Raw genomic sequence first — 20,358 nt, 5'->3', positions numbered from 1 at the left:
TCCCCAGATGCTTGCTTGGTTCTGCAGCACCAAGCAAAAAAGGTAAGCTGGCAGAAAAGCATTCATGGTCATTCATTTCTTCCCTGGTTTTTCCAAATGTTTTGGGTTGAGGAAAACAAAGCAAGTACTCTTGTGTACTTTTTTATATTAGTATGCAATACATTTTTCTAACCATCTCTGAATTTATAGCAGTTTTCATATTAGACAGAATATAGGAAAAGAGAAGAATTTGGAAACAAACACCTAGTTAAAAGGCTTATTCTAGGCAATGTTTGAACTGGTACCAAAGCTTGGGTCTTATAAAGAGCTTCTCTTGGAAAACCACCCATAGGGAGGAATGCTAATCAGCTTTCACCCAACTAGGTACATGTTGACGCACAGATGAGCTGTACAGAAACAAATGTAAACACAAACAAGCCATGTTAATCAGGCGTACAGACACACTGGCCAAACAAAGAATCTGGAAAATTATTAAGCAAACAAGCAAGCAAAGGTAAAGCATGATTTTCCAGAATGCATTGTGGCAAGATCCTGTAAAGTACTCCCCTCCCCCTCCTCTGTTAAGGTGCTGGATACAAGTATTTGCCTGTGCCATGACATTCATCCCAATTTGAGACAGAACAGCATTTTTCATAGCATCAAATGTGTCGTCATCTCTTATGGTGCCTGTGGTATTAGTTTACACTAGAAAAAAAGTCTAGAAAAAAAGTTTTCCTATAATTCCTTAGCAGGGGCCAGAGTGCCTGGAAGACTCGCATGTAGAATGACATGTACAGCATCCTGGGAGAAAGAAAGGTTGACCAGGCCTGTTAACACGGTACAGTCAGGGGTACTATTCCACATGCCAATACGGTTACAAAAGAAATACTCTGTGCCAGCTAATACTGAATAGTAACTGTGAAACAACGTGCTGTTAGGCTGATATTACCATGTGGACACAAACCATGCTTAAAAGCCAACTACATTGCTAAATACTTACCAAAGCCAGTTCAATTTAAGCAGTGGATCCTGTCTTCACCATATCTGCAAGGCAATTTAGAGAATGAAAAGAACCAACATGAACAGTTTCCCAAATAAAGCTGTTTTGAACAAGTGCACCTTCAATGAACACAATTTTATTTCATTTTAGCAGCCACTGACTTTGTTAAAGGCAAGGAGAGTTTCTTCCCCCCAATGAAAATATTACTTTGAAGCATTTTGCTCTATAATGTGACCTGGGGTCAGTACATTTCTCAGAGTATTCCAAAGTCAATGGAAGTTGAGAGGTCTTAGCACCCCTTTGCACATTACCATGTACAGAAAGTGTAACACTTGCTAGCCTTCAACTGGGGGACGAGTCTTGATAAGATTACTTTCCACCCATGTTTCTTTTCCAATCATTTAGGAAACATAGGTCCTCTGAACATGGGGTGCCAGTGCATAACCAGGAGCAATTAACAGTGGGTTAGTTCAATGCATCAGATTCCCCAGGATTACCAGTCTGTAATGTTTCATACTGAAAAGGTTAGTTACAGGAGAAAAAAAAAAAAAAAATGACAGATTTGTGATTTCTGAAAGGAGACAAAGCAAACGAGCCACCTTGAAAAATGTGATTTTATTTTTTCGTAATTGAAAAGACCTGTCAATTTAATGGTGTTTCCATTCATGATCTCTCATATGGCATTGTATGTTTTGTTTTTAACATTGCTCAGAACTATATAAAAAGCCATTTGTGTTACTACATAGGTTAACATCCTAAAACATTGCATTTTCAAAGCAGGTTAAGTTTAAAAATAGGATGTTCCCAAGAACTCTCACAACTGCAGAGGCAATTTTAATGGGAGCTGAAGCATATTGCAAATTTGAGCATTTGGTCTTCAAAAAGGTTTAAAACCAGATCGCTTTTGCAGCAATAGGAAAGGTCCAAACTGACAGCCCACACAGGATAGGAGGAGCACCCAGAGCAACTGGAACACTCGTTCAACACAGACATTACCCAATGGTAAGTTGGTAAGAGCAGTCTTTCATATCCAGGGTAGCAATCATTTAAAGTATTAAAGATTTTCTTTTAAATAATTATGCTGAGTTTCCACAGAAACCCAAGTTACCGCACAATCAAGTGGTGCCTCACTCGTCACATGCTCACGGTACTGTAAGTACTCCAGTGCAAGGGCCAGATTCTGAAAGGATTGCAGGGTCAGGCCCTATATTTGTGAAGTCAGATGACAGATTGTCATTCTAAAAAGAAAAGTCCTTATGTCATTCTTTGGTTTATTCCCATGGTTCCCAACACTGTGTCCACAAGCCCAGAAACATACACCACATGAGAAGCCATTGCTGCTAATTTGTTCTAAAAGCAAGTCCTCTACTACTGTCTGCTGTATAGCATTTCTAAAGGATTTTTTGTGTATTGAGTTTACAGAAAACTATAGGAATTCAGAGTACCCCTTACATTCTTGTCCCCAGAAGTCTAGCGACTGTTTAAAGGTATGCTTTGAGGCATGACCAGCATGCCTATAAATTCATATTGTTCAAGCTGAGGGTAAATATTGCTGAAAAAACACCCTCCTATAATTAAATGGTCATTACTAACAGTAGTTCAGCGACTATCTTAGCGTTAAAAGAAATTCAGACATTATGCCTTCTGCATATTAGTCCTCTAAGCCAAAAGGAAGGTCTTGCCATCAACTTATGAAAGAAAAGTCTCTGAAATTAAAAGGAAGGTTTGAGGGCAAAATATTGATATCAAAAGATGTGTATCACTGAGATGCATGCCAATAGAATGCATACTGAACTCTGAAAGTCTAGTTCCTATTTTTTAAATAGATTGTAGCTATCTTTTCCTCAAATGTGATAAGGAAGAAAATACCTAATTTGTTAGTTCCACGAAGAGTGAAGCAAAATTAACTATCTGATTGGCATGCAGATATGCAAGCAGTTTTTGCTACACTTCACATTGAGGTGACAGATTTTATTCTGAAGATGTTAACAATATTTCTGTTTACAAATAAAGAGACTGGTAACTAAACTCAAACGAGATGGCTGTTGATGACCAGTGACACCACCTATTTTTCAGTAGAACTCAGCTTTAATGTGCTTTTATAGAAAGACTTCCCAACACTGGTTTTGCTTCCTTCCCAATTCCACAGAAATAGCGCAAAAAAAAAAAAAAATCAAGACCGGACAGATTGAGTTGTTACTAGTTGGTAAATAGCCACAAGTCTCGTATTCCAATGTTATTTTTGATTGCAACAAATATAGGTAATTCTTTATAACCTACTGCCAGTGGCTGTTTATAAATCTCTCTTTGTTTTAACAAACACTGGTCAGTAACATGAAAGATTAATTTGCAATAACTACTTGGCACTAGGTTAATGTACTTGCTAAGTTGTGATATACACAAAAGCACTTACAGAAATGTCAAACTTCTATAACTTTGTTGGGGTTTTAATGTCACATATAATTACAATTTTCACAAGCATTTTTTTAACATGTCCATCTACCAAAAAAGAAAGGCTTTGGAGGCTCCAGTCCCAGCTCATCTTTTAAATTTGTTAGGCAATAATTTAACAATCCTTGCCCTCTATACAGAGATACAGGATGGTACCAAAACTTAACTGTAAAAAAAGAAAAGAATTTGCAAATTAAATTGACTCCGAGCATTCCACTGCAAAAAAGCAACACAGCTGTGAACAACTGGAAGGCCACAAATCTGAATTTGTCAAAATGTTCAAGATTTCTTAATGTTTATTTTGTGGTAAGAACTGATTAACTATTCGCTTTTCAAGAAAAAAGGTCAGCCTGAAAACCCTGATCTATTAAGTCACTTAGTTTAAATAGTTCCAAGTAAATGTTAGCCAGTTTAGAAGGCTAATGCATATAGAACATCCAAATGTACTCACTTGGCTGCTTAAGCTGTGTGTTTAAATCAAAATTTCTAACTGTGGTAAAGAAATGCCAACATAGATGAAGGCCAAAAGATACAAAAGGTAATCATGAGAATAACAGGTGGTAAAAGCTGAGGCTCAAAAGTTTTCTTATGTTAAAAAGGCACGCCACCCTCAGGGAGCTAGACACAAAAGCTTAGCAGTATTACAACAATAAACCATGCCAGAAAAGCCTACCAAATTACCCAAGTGCCTACTGGGAGGGAACAATGAGGAAAACAGGCCACTCTTGCTCTGTTCTGTTTGCAGGGAAATGGTCAATTTAAATAGGCAAATTTAGCCACATTAAGAAACATTAAACAACAGCTACCCCAAGAAACCAGAACAAAACCTGACCTTTGGGTCAAAGACCATAGACAGGTTTTCCCATGTCATGTAGCTGAGTGAGTTCAGATTGGCAATGAAAGGGGGTTGGGGGGGGGGGGGGGGGGGGAGAAAAAAAAAAAAGCTTTAGACATGTGACAGGAATAAGCACTGAGCTTTATCGAACAGTCACACCAAGCTTCTCCAGCACACGCACTCCCTTTTCTTGGTATTCTTGTCGGGTCATCCAGAAGTTGTCTTTGTCTTTCATGATGTCTGCTAGAACTGCACCACCTAAGAATACCATGTGCTTTCGACGAGGTGGATCTTCAATTCGGATCTTAAATTTCTAGGAAGGAAAAGGGAGACCATATTGTTGGGACTCAACATAAAACCACACAAAAAAACCATGCCATTTGCTGCAACAGTGGAGTAGGAATTGTTCAATACGGAGAATGTGCACACAAAACTAGAGGGCTTAGCTGAGGGCGCTCAGTGTGCAAGCTTCCAGCTTGTGCAATCTGAAGGAAAATAACTATGATGCACCAGAAATTAGAGACAGACAGATGTATTTCCTAAAGTTACTTAGCAAACTATCCATTAAAACAACAAAAACCAAAACGACATGCACACAATGCCCCCCCCCCCAGCATTCAAATGTAAAACATGGATTTTGAATTTAGCATTTCATGAACAGCACGGAATTTCTAAAGTTTTTTTCCAGTGCGTGGCTAAGATTATCAGAAGAGTGGACTTATTCACAAAATACTGCAGGGTTTGTATAAGCAAAGTTAGGCTAAATCATGGATAGAGACAACAGGAAAGGAACAGTCTTATGCATATATTCTGACCACAAGAGGGCCTAAAGAATTCTCCTAGTGGATTTCAACTTTAACTCTCCTATAGAAGAATGAACCAAAGTAGCAAGTTATTTGGAATTTTTTTATTTGTAAAAAATTAAAAACAGACCAGGTCTCAAAGTTGGGTTAAGGTTCAGAAGTTAAATTATTTTGATATGGTTAATATTCTGTACATTTAAAAGATTATCTGGATAATAACTGAACTTTTTTTTTTGGGGGGGGTGAAATAAGCTGTTAGAGGATAGATGTTATAATAAAGGATATTTTTTTAAAATCTGGACATAATTCAACGTTAAAAACAACATGCATAAAGCATTTCCTCTATAAAAAAACCTGCTTAAAAAGCAGGCAGCAATGCAATACAGGTCTAGTTCTGTAACATATGAGCAATACTGTTATCTGAACATAACAGTAATCAATGAATAAAAGGGAAAGGGGACAGAAAATTGACCTGCACAGAGTAATGGTAGAACTGTTAAAGAAAAACTTGGCTACACGGGTGAACTACTCAGAGGTTAAATTCAAACCTGTGATATGCAGCATGCAACAATACTCCAGAAACCCCCCCCCAAATAAAAATCCCAGTTGATTTTGCTCATATAACAGTATTTTATTAAGATACAGGGGGGCTTTGAAACACTAAAGCTTAAGAGCACATTTACATGAAACAAATCCAAATTTCAAACTTCACTTAGTACCAGAGTATGGCCTTACTTCAAGTTCATTTCAAGAAAGACAGAATGTTAAGAGACATATGGCAGGAACTGTTCTTTTCTATTCCTGTCCATCTGGCTCCCTCTTGTGGTAATTCAGGATACTGGATGTAGCTACGAATAAGTGTGTAAAATCATTACTTACAGAAAGTTTTTCAACATCTCCTTTGAGAACTCGCTCCAGGTACAGCTGTTTAAGTTCACGTTCCAACCGTGAAGGCAGCCCAGGGTACATAGTGGAACCTCCAGACAGCACAATGTGCTTATAGAATTCAGACCTAAAGAAAAAGCATTCTTTCTAGTGTCTCCTTGCATAACTAGTAGATACCCGTGTATAAACAAATGTAAAACCAAGAAATACAGACAATTATCACTGACGCAAAGCCTATACATTCAACAGTAAAACAGCTATATTTTTCTTGCTCAATATAAACTCTCCATGAACAGTGTCCTAGAGAGCAGAGATCTTAAGCACAGGTAGGTGTTCTTCTCCTAATTATTTTGTTATTTACTTTTAAGCACTGTAACTTTTGTTCTTTAACTGATGTTATTCTGGTCTATCCTTTTTTGTTGACAGAAGTTAGAGAGAAGTATTATTGAATGTTCTGCTCTCACCTGGTGTCAATGTCAGCAGCCTGGATGGTGTTAAACAGCAATTCAGCAACACCAACCCCCTCTACATTGATTAAATGAGGCTGAAACAAGGCTTCTGGTGCCTCAAATCGTTCACCACCAACTTTGATAATCCTGCCATCTGGGAGCTATAGAAAAGAGAGCACAATTTTAACCTCATTTTAAATTTCTACACTGCTTAACAATATGAAACAGAAAATAAATCTTTGTCCAAATTTGCAACAGCAATACCAAGTCTTGCAATTAATTTTGTGTGTTTTTTCCACCTACGTACAGAAGTTAGAAACTTTTCAAGTTTTAGCCACATACCAGAGAGATTCTTTGTAAGCACAGTTTAAGTTAGTTTTAACGTATCATGAGTTACGTTAAAAAACGTAGTAGTAGGAAAAGTTACTGTGCTTTTCACTAGTCAGAACAAGATATCAGTTTTCAGGATGTCTCAACAGCTAGATGTATGAAGCTAGAGATCTGGCAACCATCTGCTGTTCTCCCAGTTTTCTATTTTCTCCAAGTTTGCTTTGGTAATACAGTAATTTGATTTCAACTATTGATTAAAAAAAAGGAGTAGAAAATCTCATTGACAAAAAAAAAAATCATAATTTTGCTGTTGAATACCCTCCACTTAAAATATTCTGATAGGACAACATTGGCATGGCACATATGGTACACCCTGTAAGAGAAGGCAGCTTTAAGCAACTCCTCTCATAAACCATCCTGTCAGAAAAGAAAAGAAAAGAAAAGAAAAGAAAAGAAAAGAAAAGAAAAGGGTAAAGACATAAGAAAAAAAGAACCACGGCTGTTAAAAGAGAAAGACATTAAAAAAAAAAAATGGATGTCCATACACTTGAGAGATTTTGGACTTTAGTAGGTTTCCTTTTTACTGTTGTTGGGGTTTTGTCGTCTCTAACCGTTAGAAAAGCTTATGACTTTACATCTATAATGTTACTATTTTTTTTTTTTTTTTTTTGACGAACACCAGTATTTAAGTTAAAACTATGATTTTTCTATTCCTAAATTACTCTCTCTCATTACTTACCGTATAAGACTCAACTAATACTGTGGTCTCCAATGCCAACTTCTGTTCCTGTTCTATGTTGTATCCCACATAACATAACTTTTCCTTGATCATTCGAACAGTCTCAAAATCAGCAGAATGGTTGAAGGCATAGCCCCTCAGTAACAGCAGCTGTTTGAAAATATTCAAGTAAAGTTGGAGTGACTCAGTTTTGTATCAGTGATTAAGTGTGAACATACATTTAACTGATTTTTTATTCAGGGACATACTGACTTCAATGAGAAACATGGCTGAGGTCAAAGAAATCATGCTTGTAACATAAAATAAGAACAGAGGTCAAGTTACTCATTTCCAACAGCAGAAAAATCATAGGATTACTCTGGAAACTGGAAATCACATTTACCACTATAGTTCACTATAAATGATTTTTTCAAACAAAAGAAAAAGGCAAAAATCAGATGCTTCCTCTGAACTAATTAGGTGCCACCCTGCCCTCAGAGCTCAAGTGTGTTAATATCACTTATAATGGTACAATTCATTTTAATTTACCACTTTAATTGGACCAGAGTTGCTATTTCTACAGAGCCACATGAAAAAGCTAGCAAAGCTGTTCCTACATCTTAGAAAGTCTTTAAAGGCTGACTCCAATTTTAAAGATCTACAAACACAGAAAATGCCCCCATCACTAGACTGGCTAAATCCCAAACTACACCAGAGCAAAATACTAGCTTTAATATGCAGGTCAAGAAGTATGTATTTTTGCCAAATAAGACATAAATCTTTTTTTTATAATATAGTCATTAAATGATTAAATTTGAATCAGGAGTGGATTCACCCATCTTGTGAAACTGGACCATGTGGAGTCCAAATTCAGACAATAATACTTCTTATCCTAAGGAACTAGGAGAAGGTGCAAGTTATACTTCAATTCAAACTGGAACTTTGTATCTTAGTATAAATCCAGCCTATTTTGGAAGTTTCTAAGGAAACATGATGTCATCTAGTACACCACATCTCAAGCCTAGCTTCTCCTGCGAGGTAGACATGATCCAGGAGCACCCTGTCTGTAATCAGTTTGCTGTTCATATTTAGAATGTGGTTTATATAACCCAGGGGTGTCAAATTCACCTTGTGTCCCATGCTGGATCTGGGGTGTGGGCCTCTGTGCAGGCCAAGTACAGCCCAGGACAGGAGGTAATGGTGGTATCAGCTCTAACCTGGAGTACGTGGCAGTGGCATTAGCAGCTCTGGCTCTGACCAAGAGCATGTAGCAGTGATGCGAGCCCCCTGAGACATGCCTGTGCTGGAACTGGAGCTGAGGCTGCTCCTGAATGCTCTGTGCCACTGTGGCAGCTCCAGCACAGATCACACGGCAGGAGCCATGCGGCCAAGAAGGTAGGGCTGAGGTAGTGGAAAGAGGCAAAGGAAAAGGAGGGCAGACAGGGTTGTGGCAGCCTTCACTCCCCCTCCTGCCACTAAGTGTCACTGACACCAGGGCTCAAGGGCCCTGGATTCTGCAACAAACTACTCCTCCCAGCTACATTACCCAAAAATCCAGTGACCAACTGGCAGTCTGGCTGGCCAGATAAGAGTACCCCTGGGGGCTGGATCTGGCCCACAGGCTGTAAGTTTGACACTCTTGATGTAATCCACAGACTAAAATTGTATTTTAAAAGAGGATTCTGGAGCAAGAGAGAGATTCCATAGCAAATTTTCCTATAATAGCTAGGAAACATTCTTCTTTCTGAACAACTTTTAGTAGCTTGTGGAGCAAAGTATTTGATTTTAAAATCCAAATCTTGAAGACAATATAAATGTGCTTTCATTAAGACATGGACAAACTCACGTTTTCTTTTTTTTCTAGTTTACCTTGATAAGGTATCTGGTAATATCCCTCCCAGCAATGTCTAGTCTTCTGGTGAGATGAGGAAGAGAGAAACCTTCATACACGGGGCAAATATGAGTTACACCATCTCCAGAGTCCACAACAACACCAGTCAATAAGCCTAAATAGGACGATATTAGATCCAAAGGCAAAGATTATTAATTAATTGCATTATTTCACACCCCTGTAACTAAGGCAACCTAGCAGGCATGCTAACATCCTGATGAAAGAACTGGCTTAATTAAGACAAATTATTTCCTTGACTTTATGGGGAAATCTGTTCCCACTTTAAAATAAAGTGTGGAGCTAAAATAAGTGCGCTACTTTATTATACCCACTTATTTCAAGGTTTATTTGACAATTCTGTATGAACTTCCCCAACTTCCCATCAAATTGTATTCCAATTAAATAGAGAACACTCAACTTGTTAAATACTGGCTAGGACAAGCTTCTTGTTTTCTGCACTAATGTGCAATTTAATATTGGCCTCATTTCTAAACAGTGCTTACCTGGAGCTCATTCGCGTGGCAATTTAGCTTGTCCAATTTAGCTTGTCTGAATAATTAAAAGCAAAAGTCTTAATTTTTTGGTCTGTGCTCAAGTGCAATATTTTATAAATCTATAGGGAATTTTTTAGGCCAAAGTCACTTCCAAAAACTGAAATGTAAAACTGTCCAGTTCATAGGTTGCACTGTAGTTTTTCAAAGGGCAGTGCTTATTTAGAAATTTCCTACCCTTATTTCCTACCCTAAGGAAATATAATACTACATCAAGGAGTATTTCTGTTGAGAAGATACAACACCATGTGACCAGTCAGAAAGTGAAACTTGCTTCTATTGGGGTCAAGCAAGCAAAGTGTAGAAGGAAAGGTGAACAAATGTTGGAAAATAAGTTAGATGTAGAATCCTTCATTTTTGTTTCTGACATGTTAACATAAGCAAAATTAGAGACCTTTAACCTGAGAATGTCTTTTAAATATGGTTTTTAGGACAGGTTATATTAGATATTTTGGATTTTGATAAAATGTTGGATTTCATAAGTCACTCTCGAGTCTTGACCCTTTGAGGCTGAGGATATTTTGAATCAATTACACCAAGGACACAGGAGTTGTCCCAATACTGCATAATGAGACGAAGTCATTTGGAATAATCCTTAACTAATCTACCAATGAAATATTCCTCCAGAAGGCTAAAATGGAACAAAATCATCACTGCAGCAAGAAAAGAACTAGTCATAATCACAAGAGAATACTTCACTAATACTGTTGTGGAATCTTGGTAATAAAAAAATTAAATCTTTTGTTATTTTAATATTAAAATGACCCAAAACTCAAGGTAAAAGCAGCAGTTACACTTAGCAGTCATAATTTAATAGCAACCACATAATGCACTGAAATAATCTTTAATTTGAAGGCAAAAAAAACAAGTATAATAATACAAAAGGTCTCTAAAGCAGTGACTAATACTACATACCATCTGCATAGCAATTCCTAGGAAAACAGGGCATGTAAAAGGAAAACATGGATCTCTTTCAAAGAACAAACACCGTGTTTGTCAACATCAACTAGACTTAACCCTTCTGGATATGGATTACGTATTTAGAAGTCTCACAGGTCCCAAACACTTGTTTGGCTGGTAGTTTGCAAGTGTTCTACTTTGTTTGATAGCTAACTTGTATATATAGTAATTGTCTGAGCAGCATTCATTGACATCCATATGGGCCCACAGACTTTATTTTCCAAATCTTCTTGCCTAACCATCAAGCTAACAAAAAAGAGGAATCTGATTTTTTCATGTGTTGAGCACCTGCAGCTCCAGTTGACAAAGAGAACTGCAAGTGTTCATCACCACTGTGGGAGGGGAGAAAAGACACCCCAAAAAATGATCAGACCATTATTACTTAAAGCCTTAACTTTTGGCATATTCAGTGGAAACCTCTAAGGCAGTCCCTTGATGCTGTGTGAAGAAAATGGCTGCAGTTCTCTACACTCTTAGGACTTCTGGTCTCATAGCCTGGAAGTAGCTTGAGATTCAGTTCCCTGATATGGAATGGCAAAGTTTATAACCTAAATTAGTAGTTTTCAAACTTTCTGAAGTCATGAAACACTTTCAAATCATTTCTGCCACAGAACCCCTACTTCCTATCCTGTGAGCTGATGCAGAGAGTCTGGCAGGGGACTGCCTCGGCTACTTCTTACTTCCAATCTCCTTGTGGAACCCCAGCGTTCTTCAGAACACGGTCTGAGAACTGCTGACTTTAGCCAGTGATAGCTAACCTTTTTGACAGGCCTGCTAAAAGTTAAGGCCAGCCCTCTCCCCAAATGCCATTCTGATCCTCACTCCCCAGAGACACACACATGATAGATTGCGTCCTAGGCTCTGGTATGGAGGCATAAGGGCTTGAGCCTAACAGCCATGGGGAGCAGAGGAGGACACTGCTGTAAGAGAAGCATCAATGCCAAGAGCCAGGTTAGCCTTTCAAGGACTCTGCCAACCACTACAGTTTTATGTAGTGAAGAAGGACCCTAAGTCCTGAAATTCGTGGCAGCTGCAAGGCCAGGGAAGGGGACACCTGACACCATCTTGCAGCAACATCCTGATCCTGCTCCACTCCATGCAACCGAAGACATGCCTCCCTGCCTCTATTCTAGCATCTCCCTTTACTGAACACCTGGGACTCATGTGCCCCACATGACAACTCCCTATGCTACTTGTTACAGGTTAGCCATCCCCTAACCTAAGCTAAAGTGGGAATGCTGAGTACATCTCCCTTTAAGTGAAGGAAACGGATCAGAAGAAAAATCCCCCCCCATTAAAAGTGTGCGTCAGATTTTAGCCTGGAAAGAATTTCTATTGTTCAGGTAACTCAGTGAAAGGGACTGAGGGAGGGGTTTTGGCACCACCTTAACTCAAGCAACATAAATATGTCAGCTGGATGAATGTTATCTTTTTCACTTTTCTTCTCTTTTATAAGTTTTGCACTTTGGAAAAGCTTGGGATTTTTCTCCTACTCCCTCTTTAAAAAGGGGGTCAGGAGGGAATCATAGTTGGCACTAGATGAAGTTGTTTCGACTGTTCTTCTGCTATAACTTTAGTCTGTAAACGTATCCATGTTCAGCTGTTAATATCTTGTTCTTAAATCATAGAAAATATGGGTTGGAAGGGACCTTAGGAGGTCATCTAGTCCAACTCCCTGCTCAAAGCAGGACCATCCCCAATTAGATCATTCCAGCCAAGGCTTTGTTGAGCTGGGCTTTAAAAACCTCCAAAGATGGAGATTCTACCAGCTCTCTATGTAAGCTGCTCCAGTGCTTCACCACCCTCCTAGTGAGAAGTTTTTCCTAATATCCAACATGTGTAGCACAACAGACCAACATATACAAGCTCTCTTAGTTTATTGTTCTTGACTTAAAAGTTGAGGTTACAGCTGTTATTGGGAGAAGATGGTCCATATCCTACCATTTAAAAGATCAAATTCACCATGGACCATGGTAGGTACAACGAGACGAGATGAAAGGAGTCACATTAACATGCACGCTTGAAATTTACTCTTTCAATCCCAGCCTACTGCAGTTAATAGCAAACTGACACTTAAGTCAAAGGAGGCAGAATGTCACCTCCACTCTGATTTATTCCAATTTATCTACAGTAGCCAAGCCTATTCTCTCTACTGAACCTAAAATAAACACAAATCACATAAACCTTTTCACAACTGTTCAGTAAATACTAAAAAGCGAATACAAATAAACGGTGGGTCAATTTGCACTCCAAAGAGAATGCAAATAATGCAACCAGCTCTCAGTAACTTTTAGGTTGCAGGGAACATGGATGCAGCACCACGAAAGAATCAGAACAATTGAGACATAAGCCATCATAGAAAGTTAACCAGAATTCACTGCAATTTGATTCAATTAGGAGGAGTCAAAGATAATGGGGTTGGTCTTAAAGCATCTTCTTGAAGTCCGAAGATACACTAAGGGCTACCTGAAAATTACATTTCAAATGTCAGAGATGTAAGGACGGTTTGACTACATTTTAACAATAACCTATATACTTTGGTTTACAGGGAAAGGAGAAATAAATTACCAGCAACGAGTACTTCTGATCATCTGTTTTTCCTTATAAACCCTACAATCTTGACTATCCAGTCAGCTGTGCTTACTTATACAGGGTCTTCATAAAGTCGTTGTACACTTTTAAAACTTTAGAAACTTAGGTTGTACGTATGATAGAAACAATCTGTGAACAGCATTTAAAAGCAAATCTATTACAGTTTTAGGACAACTAGAGTACACAATGCTAGACTTTAGGTAGTAATTAATTTATTCTTAAATAAGATGGAGCTCCATGCCACTATGCTCTGAATGTACGACAGTTCCTAAATGACGTTTTCTCAGAGAAGTGGATAGGCAGAGGTGGACCAATTGCTTGGCCACCTCATTCACCTTACCTGTTGCCTTTGGACTTCTTTTTATGGGGACATGTTAAAAGTGTAGCTTATTTGTCAAAACCACATTCTTTGGTTAAACTTAGGGATAGGATCACCACTGCAATTAGTGCAGTAACTCAAGAGCAACTGGGAAGTGGTTTTCAAGGAGTTGGAATATTGGATTGAGCACTGTATCACAATGGATGGTGGTTATGTTTAAGTCTAGTATTGTGTACTCTAGTTGTCCTAAAACTTTAATAAATTTGCTTTTAAATGCCCTTTACAGATTGTTTCTATCATACCTACAACCTAAGTTATTAAAGTTTAAAAGTGCACAAGGACTTTATGAAGACCCTGTATGTAGTCAATTAGGCCCAAGATCTTTTCTGCACACCATCCTGAAACTTCAGCCAAATAATACATTAAGAAATCAAACATTCTAAGTTACCTTTACTTACCTTGGGCATACAAAGTAAGGACAGCCTGAATGGCTACATATACTCCAGAAAACTGGTAAGTCTCAAACATTACCTAAAAAAAAGAAAACATCTAATAAATACAAAAATTGCTAAACCTTTATATATTCTTAAAGGACATTTAATTGAGTATTCACATATTGCATAATCTAATCTTTACTGTCTCATATATTCTGCAGCATTCATCATTATGTCACAACCTGGTGCAATGACCACAAGTTGATCCTTTGTACTTGTCAATCTTTACTAACTTTTTGGAATGCTAATATGAAATCAGATTTTCAGCATACGAAGATTAGCGTGATTTACTTTGCCACAAGTAATACTTAATTTTTACACAGCAGTTGCTGCTAATGCAAGTAAAATAGTAATAATACCAAATAAAATTGACAAAGGCATTCCACAACTTAACAAGGAAGGGTTAATGCTGTTTATAAAAAAAAACAAAACAATTTCTCTGTGGCTTTATGAAACTTTGAAAATAAACCTAATCAATGAGTGGGAGGCAACAGTTGTAGAGCAGCCAAGTACTTTATTACTGAAGTGTGACTTTGGAATGAAATGTTTGTTAAAGGTGTATACACCTCTATGACTGAAGTGATAAAGCTAACTTTTTTTCAGGTGCCAAAATTACTTGATTCATTCATTCAATTAGCCTTTGTTAAATGTGCAAGAAGGCTGCTGAAAGCTATAAAACAGGTCCAAACTTTAATAAATCTGCACACAGGACCAATTGTGAGTGTGAGTGCAAATACCACAAGGCTATTCCCTACAGCTGTTCCTTCCTGCTCTATGTTCTTGGGTGAAGACAGAAAGGAACACAGTGTTGCCAGCTCATTTTATTGTGGTCTCATGACTTGGTGCCTTAGGAAAACACAAATCCTTCAGAAATGTAAAATGAAAAACAGTATCAGGTTTCATTATAAAAATAAGTTCCTCACCTTGTCATCATGGAGAAAATGTGAACGTAAATATATGCCATAGGGTCAGAAACCAGGTGGCAAATAATGAACCCCTCCCACCCCTTAAAAAAAAATAATTAAAAAAATAAAACGTTTTCTGAATGTTGGGGCCTTACTAATGAGTTTCTAATGTTTAGGGTACTGCGAATATATACTGTATTTACTTGAATACAAAGACAACCCTGAATATAAGATGACCCCAGCCAATAATTTGATTCTCTATCTGGAAAATTTATAAAATGAGTTACAATTTTCCAGATAGGGAACTAATTATTGAAGATTTAAGTTGAATTTGTCTACCTCCCACTGCTACAGCAGAAAAAAATAAATAGGGAAGAGGAGAAAGGGGAGTCTGTGCTCAATGGCCACCATCTTATTTAGATGAGCTGTGCTAACCTATCCTTGCAGTAGACTCTAATCAGCATGTCTGCCCATCACAGGCTGTGTGTTTTATAGTCATGCTCAGTGTTAGCTGTGTTTAAATGAACTTCGTAGTTGGTTTCCATTACTAAGTACCTGCTGCTTTTGGCAGCAGTTTAATGATAGACAGTGTATTTAGTGAAGTTTCTTTGTATGCAAATGTAAGATGAGGGGTTCCCCCCTGTGCTGATGGGGGGTGGGGAAAACACCGTCTTGCATTGGAGTAAATACAGTACAAATAGTTACGTTCATTAATGCTGCTTATTGCATGTAATGCAAGGTAAAAGTAACTCTTTCAAATGCACTAACATCCACCCGGAATAGGCAAACAGACTTCCTGGATTTAAAAAAAAAATGGCAAAGCAATGCTTTAAGCTAACCACAGTTGTTAGATAGAGCTCTATTTAGTCCTTGTACATACTGTCTTGTATGCTACTCAAATGCCTTTATTTATATAGATTAAACTATGAAAGAAGAGTATTTACCTTATGCTCAAGGCTCTATAAACCATTAAAATATTTTAAGTACTAAAGAAACACTCCATATATAAGAGGATAGTGGTTCATGGAATCTAGTCCTCACTGAAGACAACTTAAATAAAAGCAAAGGAAACAATTTTTTTTGCTGCTATGAGTCAAAAGCAATTGACCATTTCACCTCGTCTCAGGCTTTTTACAAGACTCGAAGAATACCTGGATGTATTTTAACTTGCACAGAACAGTGGCATTTGCACTATGTGGTATTCTGAAGCCTTTTCAGTAGCTTTCAGCATCTTAAGTTGATTAAACTAGAAGCTCACTTTCCTACTGAAAGTCAACAGGAGCTAGGTGCTTTACTGCCATTTCTGCCTTAGAAAAGAATAAACTGGGAGGGGACTTTTCTAGGTCAGTGAGTAGGCTACAGCATATTACTATTCTTCTATTTTATATGGGAAGAAAATGATTCAGATAAAAATTAAAAAATTACATTTTTTTATATTTAAAAGAACTGGAACATATCTAAAATACTTCTGTGTGTGTATTTTTATGCCTCAGTTTAACAGGATATTTGCGCAAGATTAAAGCCCTAACTCTTACTCCCTCCCCCCTGCCTTTTTTTTAAGCATGCCATCATATTTAGGAATGGCTGCAGAGTTGAAAGAATAAATAAGTTATTTTACAATATCAAGAGCTGACAACTGAAAATCTGCTAGCTCAAGCACATTGCAAGCGACTAGGAAAACCAGCGTTATCTAAACTAGTTTTGTGCGAGCACACTTGAGAAAAAAGAAGTTGAAGACACCAAGTCCAAGGAACGTACCAAGACCAAACTGTAGATCACCCTGCCACAAGGTTATAAATGTTTGCAAGGCAGAATGGATGAGCTTCCTGACATGGAAGACAAATTTAGCAAAATACCCAGGTAGATTGTCAGCGTTCAAGTTACCACTAGTTAATAACAGGCTTCTGTAGCTTCTGTTATTTAGCGTGTACGCAAAGTAATTTCCTAAACTAAAAAGGCAGATATATAGCATTTTACCGCAAAAAGGAAGCAAGGAAAAATTAAGCAAGCAAAAATAAGTAACCTGACTTAAGCAGTAAGTGCCTGCCAACAGTTGTAACCCTAGGTCAGTCGAGGCCTGTAAGCAACCTAAGTGCAGACTGAGTTTATAAATGAAAAACTGCAATAGAAAAAAGGTATGCAAAATTTTAAACTGTCAGTAACCAAGTAAAATAAGCATATAGGTTGCTTCCTTTACACTTTGCAATGCAACTCCAAAATTGGAAAAAAGTAATTTGCAAAGGCAAATATTTATTCTCTGACATCTATAATTGTCATTTCACTACATGACAAATACATGTTGACAGATTTAATAAGTATTAACAAAATTATTCTATTCAGAAGCAGCTTTCCTTCTATTAAGAGCAAGTTTTGTTGCCAAAATTATCTATTTTTCTCACATTACCATCTTTCAAAGAACTGTGCTTAAGACAAAATTACTAAAAATAGGAACCAAAATAATGTAGGCTTTTCATGGAGGCACTTATAAGCCTGTAACAGATTATTATACCCCAGGAAATTATGCACAGAAAAATTCAAAATTCTGTGCAGACAATTCAAAATTATACAAAATTACATTATTATTATTATTTTTACATATTAAACTAAATATAACACGATTTGTACTTTCTTTAGAAATATATGCAGGTACTTGTGTGTGGGGGGAGTGTGGGGTGTAGTTGGGGGATGGATGTCAGATGTGTGTGTGTGTGGGGGGGAGGGGCTTGTGAAGGTGAGTGGGGGGGGGTTGTGGATACGGGAATGCATGAGGTTTGTTGGGGAGCATATGGAGTTTGTGGGTGGGTGTGGACTTCCCCTGCTACACACCCCACCCCATGCACAACCCCAGTATAGCTCCCCTGCCAAAATGCCCCCCCACCTTGCCGCAGCAGGCAGAGTCCCAAGCAGCACATGGCTCCAGCCAATCCTGGGGGTGGCACATAGCCAGCCCAGTTCAGCCTGCTTGCAGGGCCTTTGGGCCAAACTGGGCTGGCTCCGTGGTAGCACATGGGGCTCTCAGCACTGCAAGTGGAAACCATGTGCAGCCCCAGGCACTTAGCTGCAGCCACACGCTGCCAGGGCTTCTGCCTGCCCTCGCCAGGTGCACCCTGAGGGTCTACCACCAGCTGTTGCCACCATTGGGGTGGGGGAGGACATGTGGCAGGGTGGCCTACACACACCCACAAACTGCACACCCAATTCCCCTCTTCTGCACGCAGAAGCTTCTCTTCCCACTTACCAGCTACACCACAAGAATTATGTGATTATGCACAGTCATGTTTTACGCGCAAGTTTATGTGGGTGTATAATTGTCTAATTCCCTGGTGTGTAAATTATGAGTAGACCCTAAACGATCTCTCCCACTTCAGGCTGCAATGTGGCATTCAAAGGCCAGAAGCAAAATCATTTTTTTTTTTTTAATGGTTTCCCACTGGATAATCCCAAGCACCTAGTAAAGGTTAGGTGATTGTTGGAAGCAGCCGAGTCAACATTGTGCATTCTGCCAAGTAAACCTTTCTTTACTTCCCCATCTACAGCATTAATATTTTACTCTTTCCACTGTAAGCATTGCTGGCCTACCAAAAACAACTGGAATTAAATTTATTTAAGACCTGAGCTGCCAGGATGTTGAGGAAGTCTCCTTTACCAATCCAATATATTAAAATCAGCATGACTGCTCCCCCACACTTGAAGGCAAGCATGAATTTATTAAACGTTTTTCTAGACTAGATCTGCTCAGAATACTTCAGGATTATGGCACTGAGGAAAGGAGGTTAATGAAGATTAACTGCTTTTTTGGAAGACCTTATGTATATATTAAGCATCAGTCTACTTTATGCACAAATATGCATGAACATACAAGAATATCCAAACTTTCAGTGCCTAGAGCTCAGTAGTTTCTCAGTGAAGAACCTTACATGGAATGAAAACCAGCTTAAACTTTAGAATTAAGGAAGTCTGTTTGACTTTGGTTAAATCAAGTTTAGTAAACTGGGTTAAGATACTTTCTGGCTAGAAGTTAAGGGGAAAACTGTGAGACTGAATCGCTCTTAAGTTGTTTCAATACAGTTGTACCTGTTAGCTATACCTTAGTACCTGTCATCATCATCAGCTGCTGCTCTCTACAAAGAGATTCCCCACTCTGGTCAAAAATCATACCTCTACAATCTTCTCCCTGTTTTTTGTTGGATTCATCGGTGGTTCTGTGAGTAATATTTTACAGTTTTTTGTGTCAATGTTAAGTTTTTCTGGTCCAAATGTATAGTCCCAGAGGTGTTTCATATCATCCCAGTTCCGGACTATGCCATTCTCCATTGGGTAGTTAACTTCCAGCATGGAACGCAATTCACTTGCTTCATCACCAACCATAAGATCCTATAAAGTCACAATATTGAGAGATGTGTCTAAGTTTTTAATTATTCTTTTGCAGTTTGAATATTTTGTGCACTCTTCAGTTAAGTATATGCAAGCTAATTTCAAGGAATGAAACATTCTAAGTACACACAATCAGATGCAAGTTGGAACAAATTCTTCTCTTATTATATCAAGCTGGCATACACCCACACTAAATAGGCCTTTTTACTTTGAGCCATGTTTGGAAAATTTTACATGTTTAAATAAACCTTACCTTAGGAAGCTGCCAATATACCCTGCGTATTTTGTCACAATGAAACACTAAATAGACCTTAGTATGTATAGGCTCTTCACCACTGATATCTCCAGGATTCCTTTATCAAATATTCATATTTGAAAAGACTGAGATGTAAAATAGCACATACGGGTAGTAGGTGGGGTTGGCAGAGTAATTTTCCATGCATGCTGCAATCTTCTGTGCACATTACCAAAATAGGAATAATGAGTGATGCATAAGCATACAGAACAGTAGCAAAAGCAAATAAGGGACTGGAAGTTCCACGCTAGACGTTGAAACAGTAGTCTAGATTAGACCGTGCAAGTTGGGTTTTAAGAGGATAGACAGATAATTATAACCCAATTATATCCAATTTGTTCCACACCAAAAACTAAAGAACCCAAACCAAGAAAACCCAGTAACATACTTTCTTATCTTATGAATCACACGTGGGCATAAAGTTTGCACAGTAATTTCCAAACTGATTAAATAGCCCTTATATTTATTCTTTACTTGCAACTTAGTTATGCGAAATATAGCACATCTAAGTTAGCAGTACAAGAATA

At 38.1% G+C, this 20,358-nt stretch overlaps 1 protein-coding gene across 2 annotated transcripts in view; it reads right to left on the bottom strand.

Moving 5' to 3' along the window:
• Window positions 1-1,575: 1,575 nt before the first annotated feature.
• Window positions 1,576-20,358, bottom strand: part of ACTR2 (actin related protein 2) — a 32,586-nt gene continuing 13,803 nt past the window's right edge. For both annotated transcript variants that reach the window (XM_019500825.2, XM_059719923.1), the window contains exons 3-9: window positions 19,321-19,536; window positions 14,222-14,294; window positions 9,320-9,456; window positions 7,472-7,621; window positions 6,418-6,563; window positions 5,948-6,080; window positions 1,576-4,578 (exon numbers count right to left, since the gene is read on the bottom strand). In XM_019500825.2, the coding sequence (XP_019356370.1) occupies window positions 4,408-4,578; window positions 5,948-6,080; window positions 6,418-6,563; window positions 7,472-7,621; window positions 9,320-9,456; window positions 14,222-14,294; window positions 19,321-19,536 (1,026 nt within the window). In that variant the 3' untranslated portion in view covers window positions 1,576-4,407. The remainder of the gene's footprint in view (window positions 4,579-5,947; window positions 6,081-6,417; window positions 6,564-7,471; window positions 7,622-9,319; window positions 9,457-14,221; window positions 14,295-19,320; window positions 19,537-20,358) is intronic.

The sequence above is a fragment of the Alligator mississippiensis genome, chromosome 1 (assembly GCF_030867095.1).
Source record: "Alligator mississippiensis isolate rAllMis1 chromosome 1, rAllMis1, whole genome shotgun sequence".
Classification (NCBI taxonomy): domain Eukaryota; kingdom Metazoa; phylum Chordata; order Crocodylia; family Alligatoridae; genus Alligator; species Alligator mississippiensis.
The sequence above is the reverse complement of the archived record's forward strand: the minus strand, read 5'-3'. Positions and strand labels throughout refer to the sequence as shown.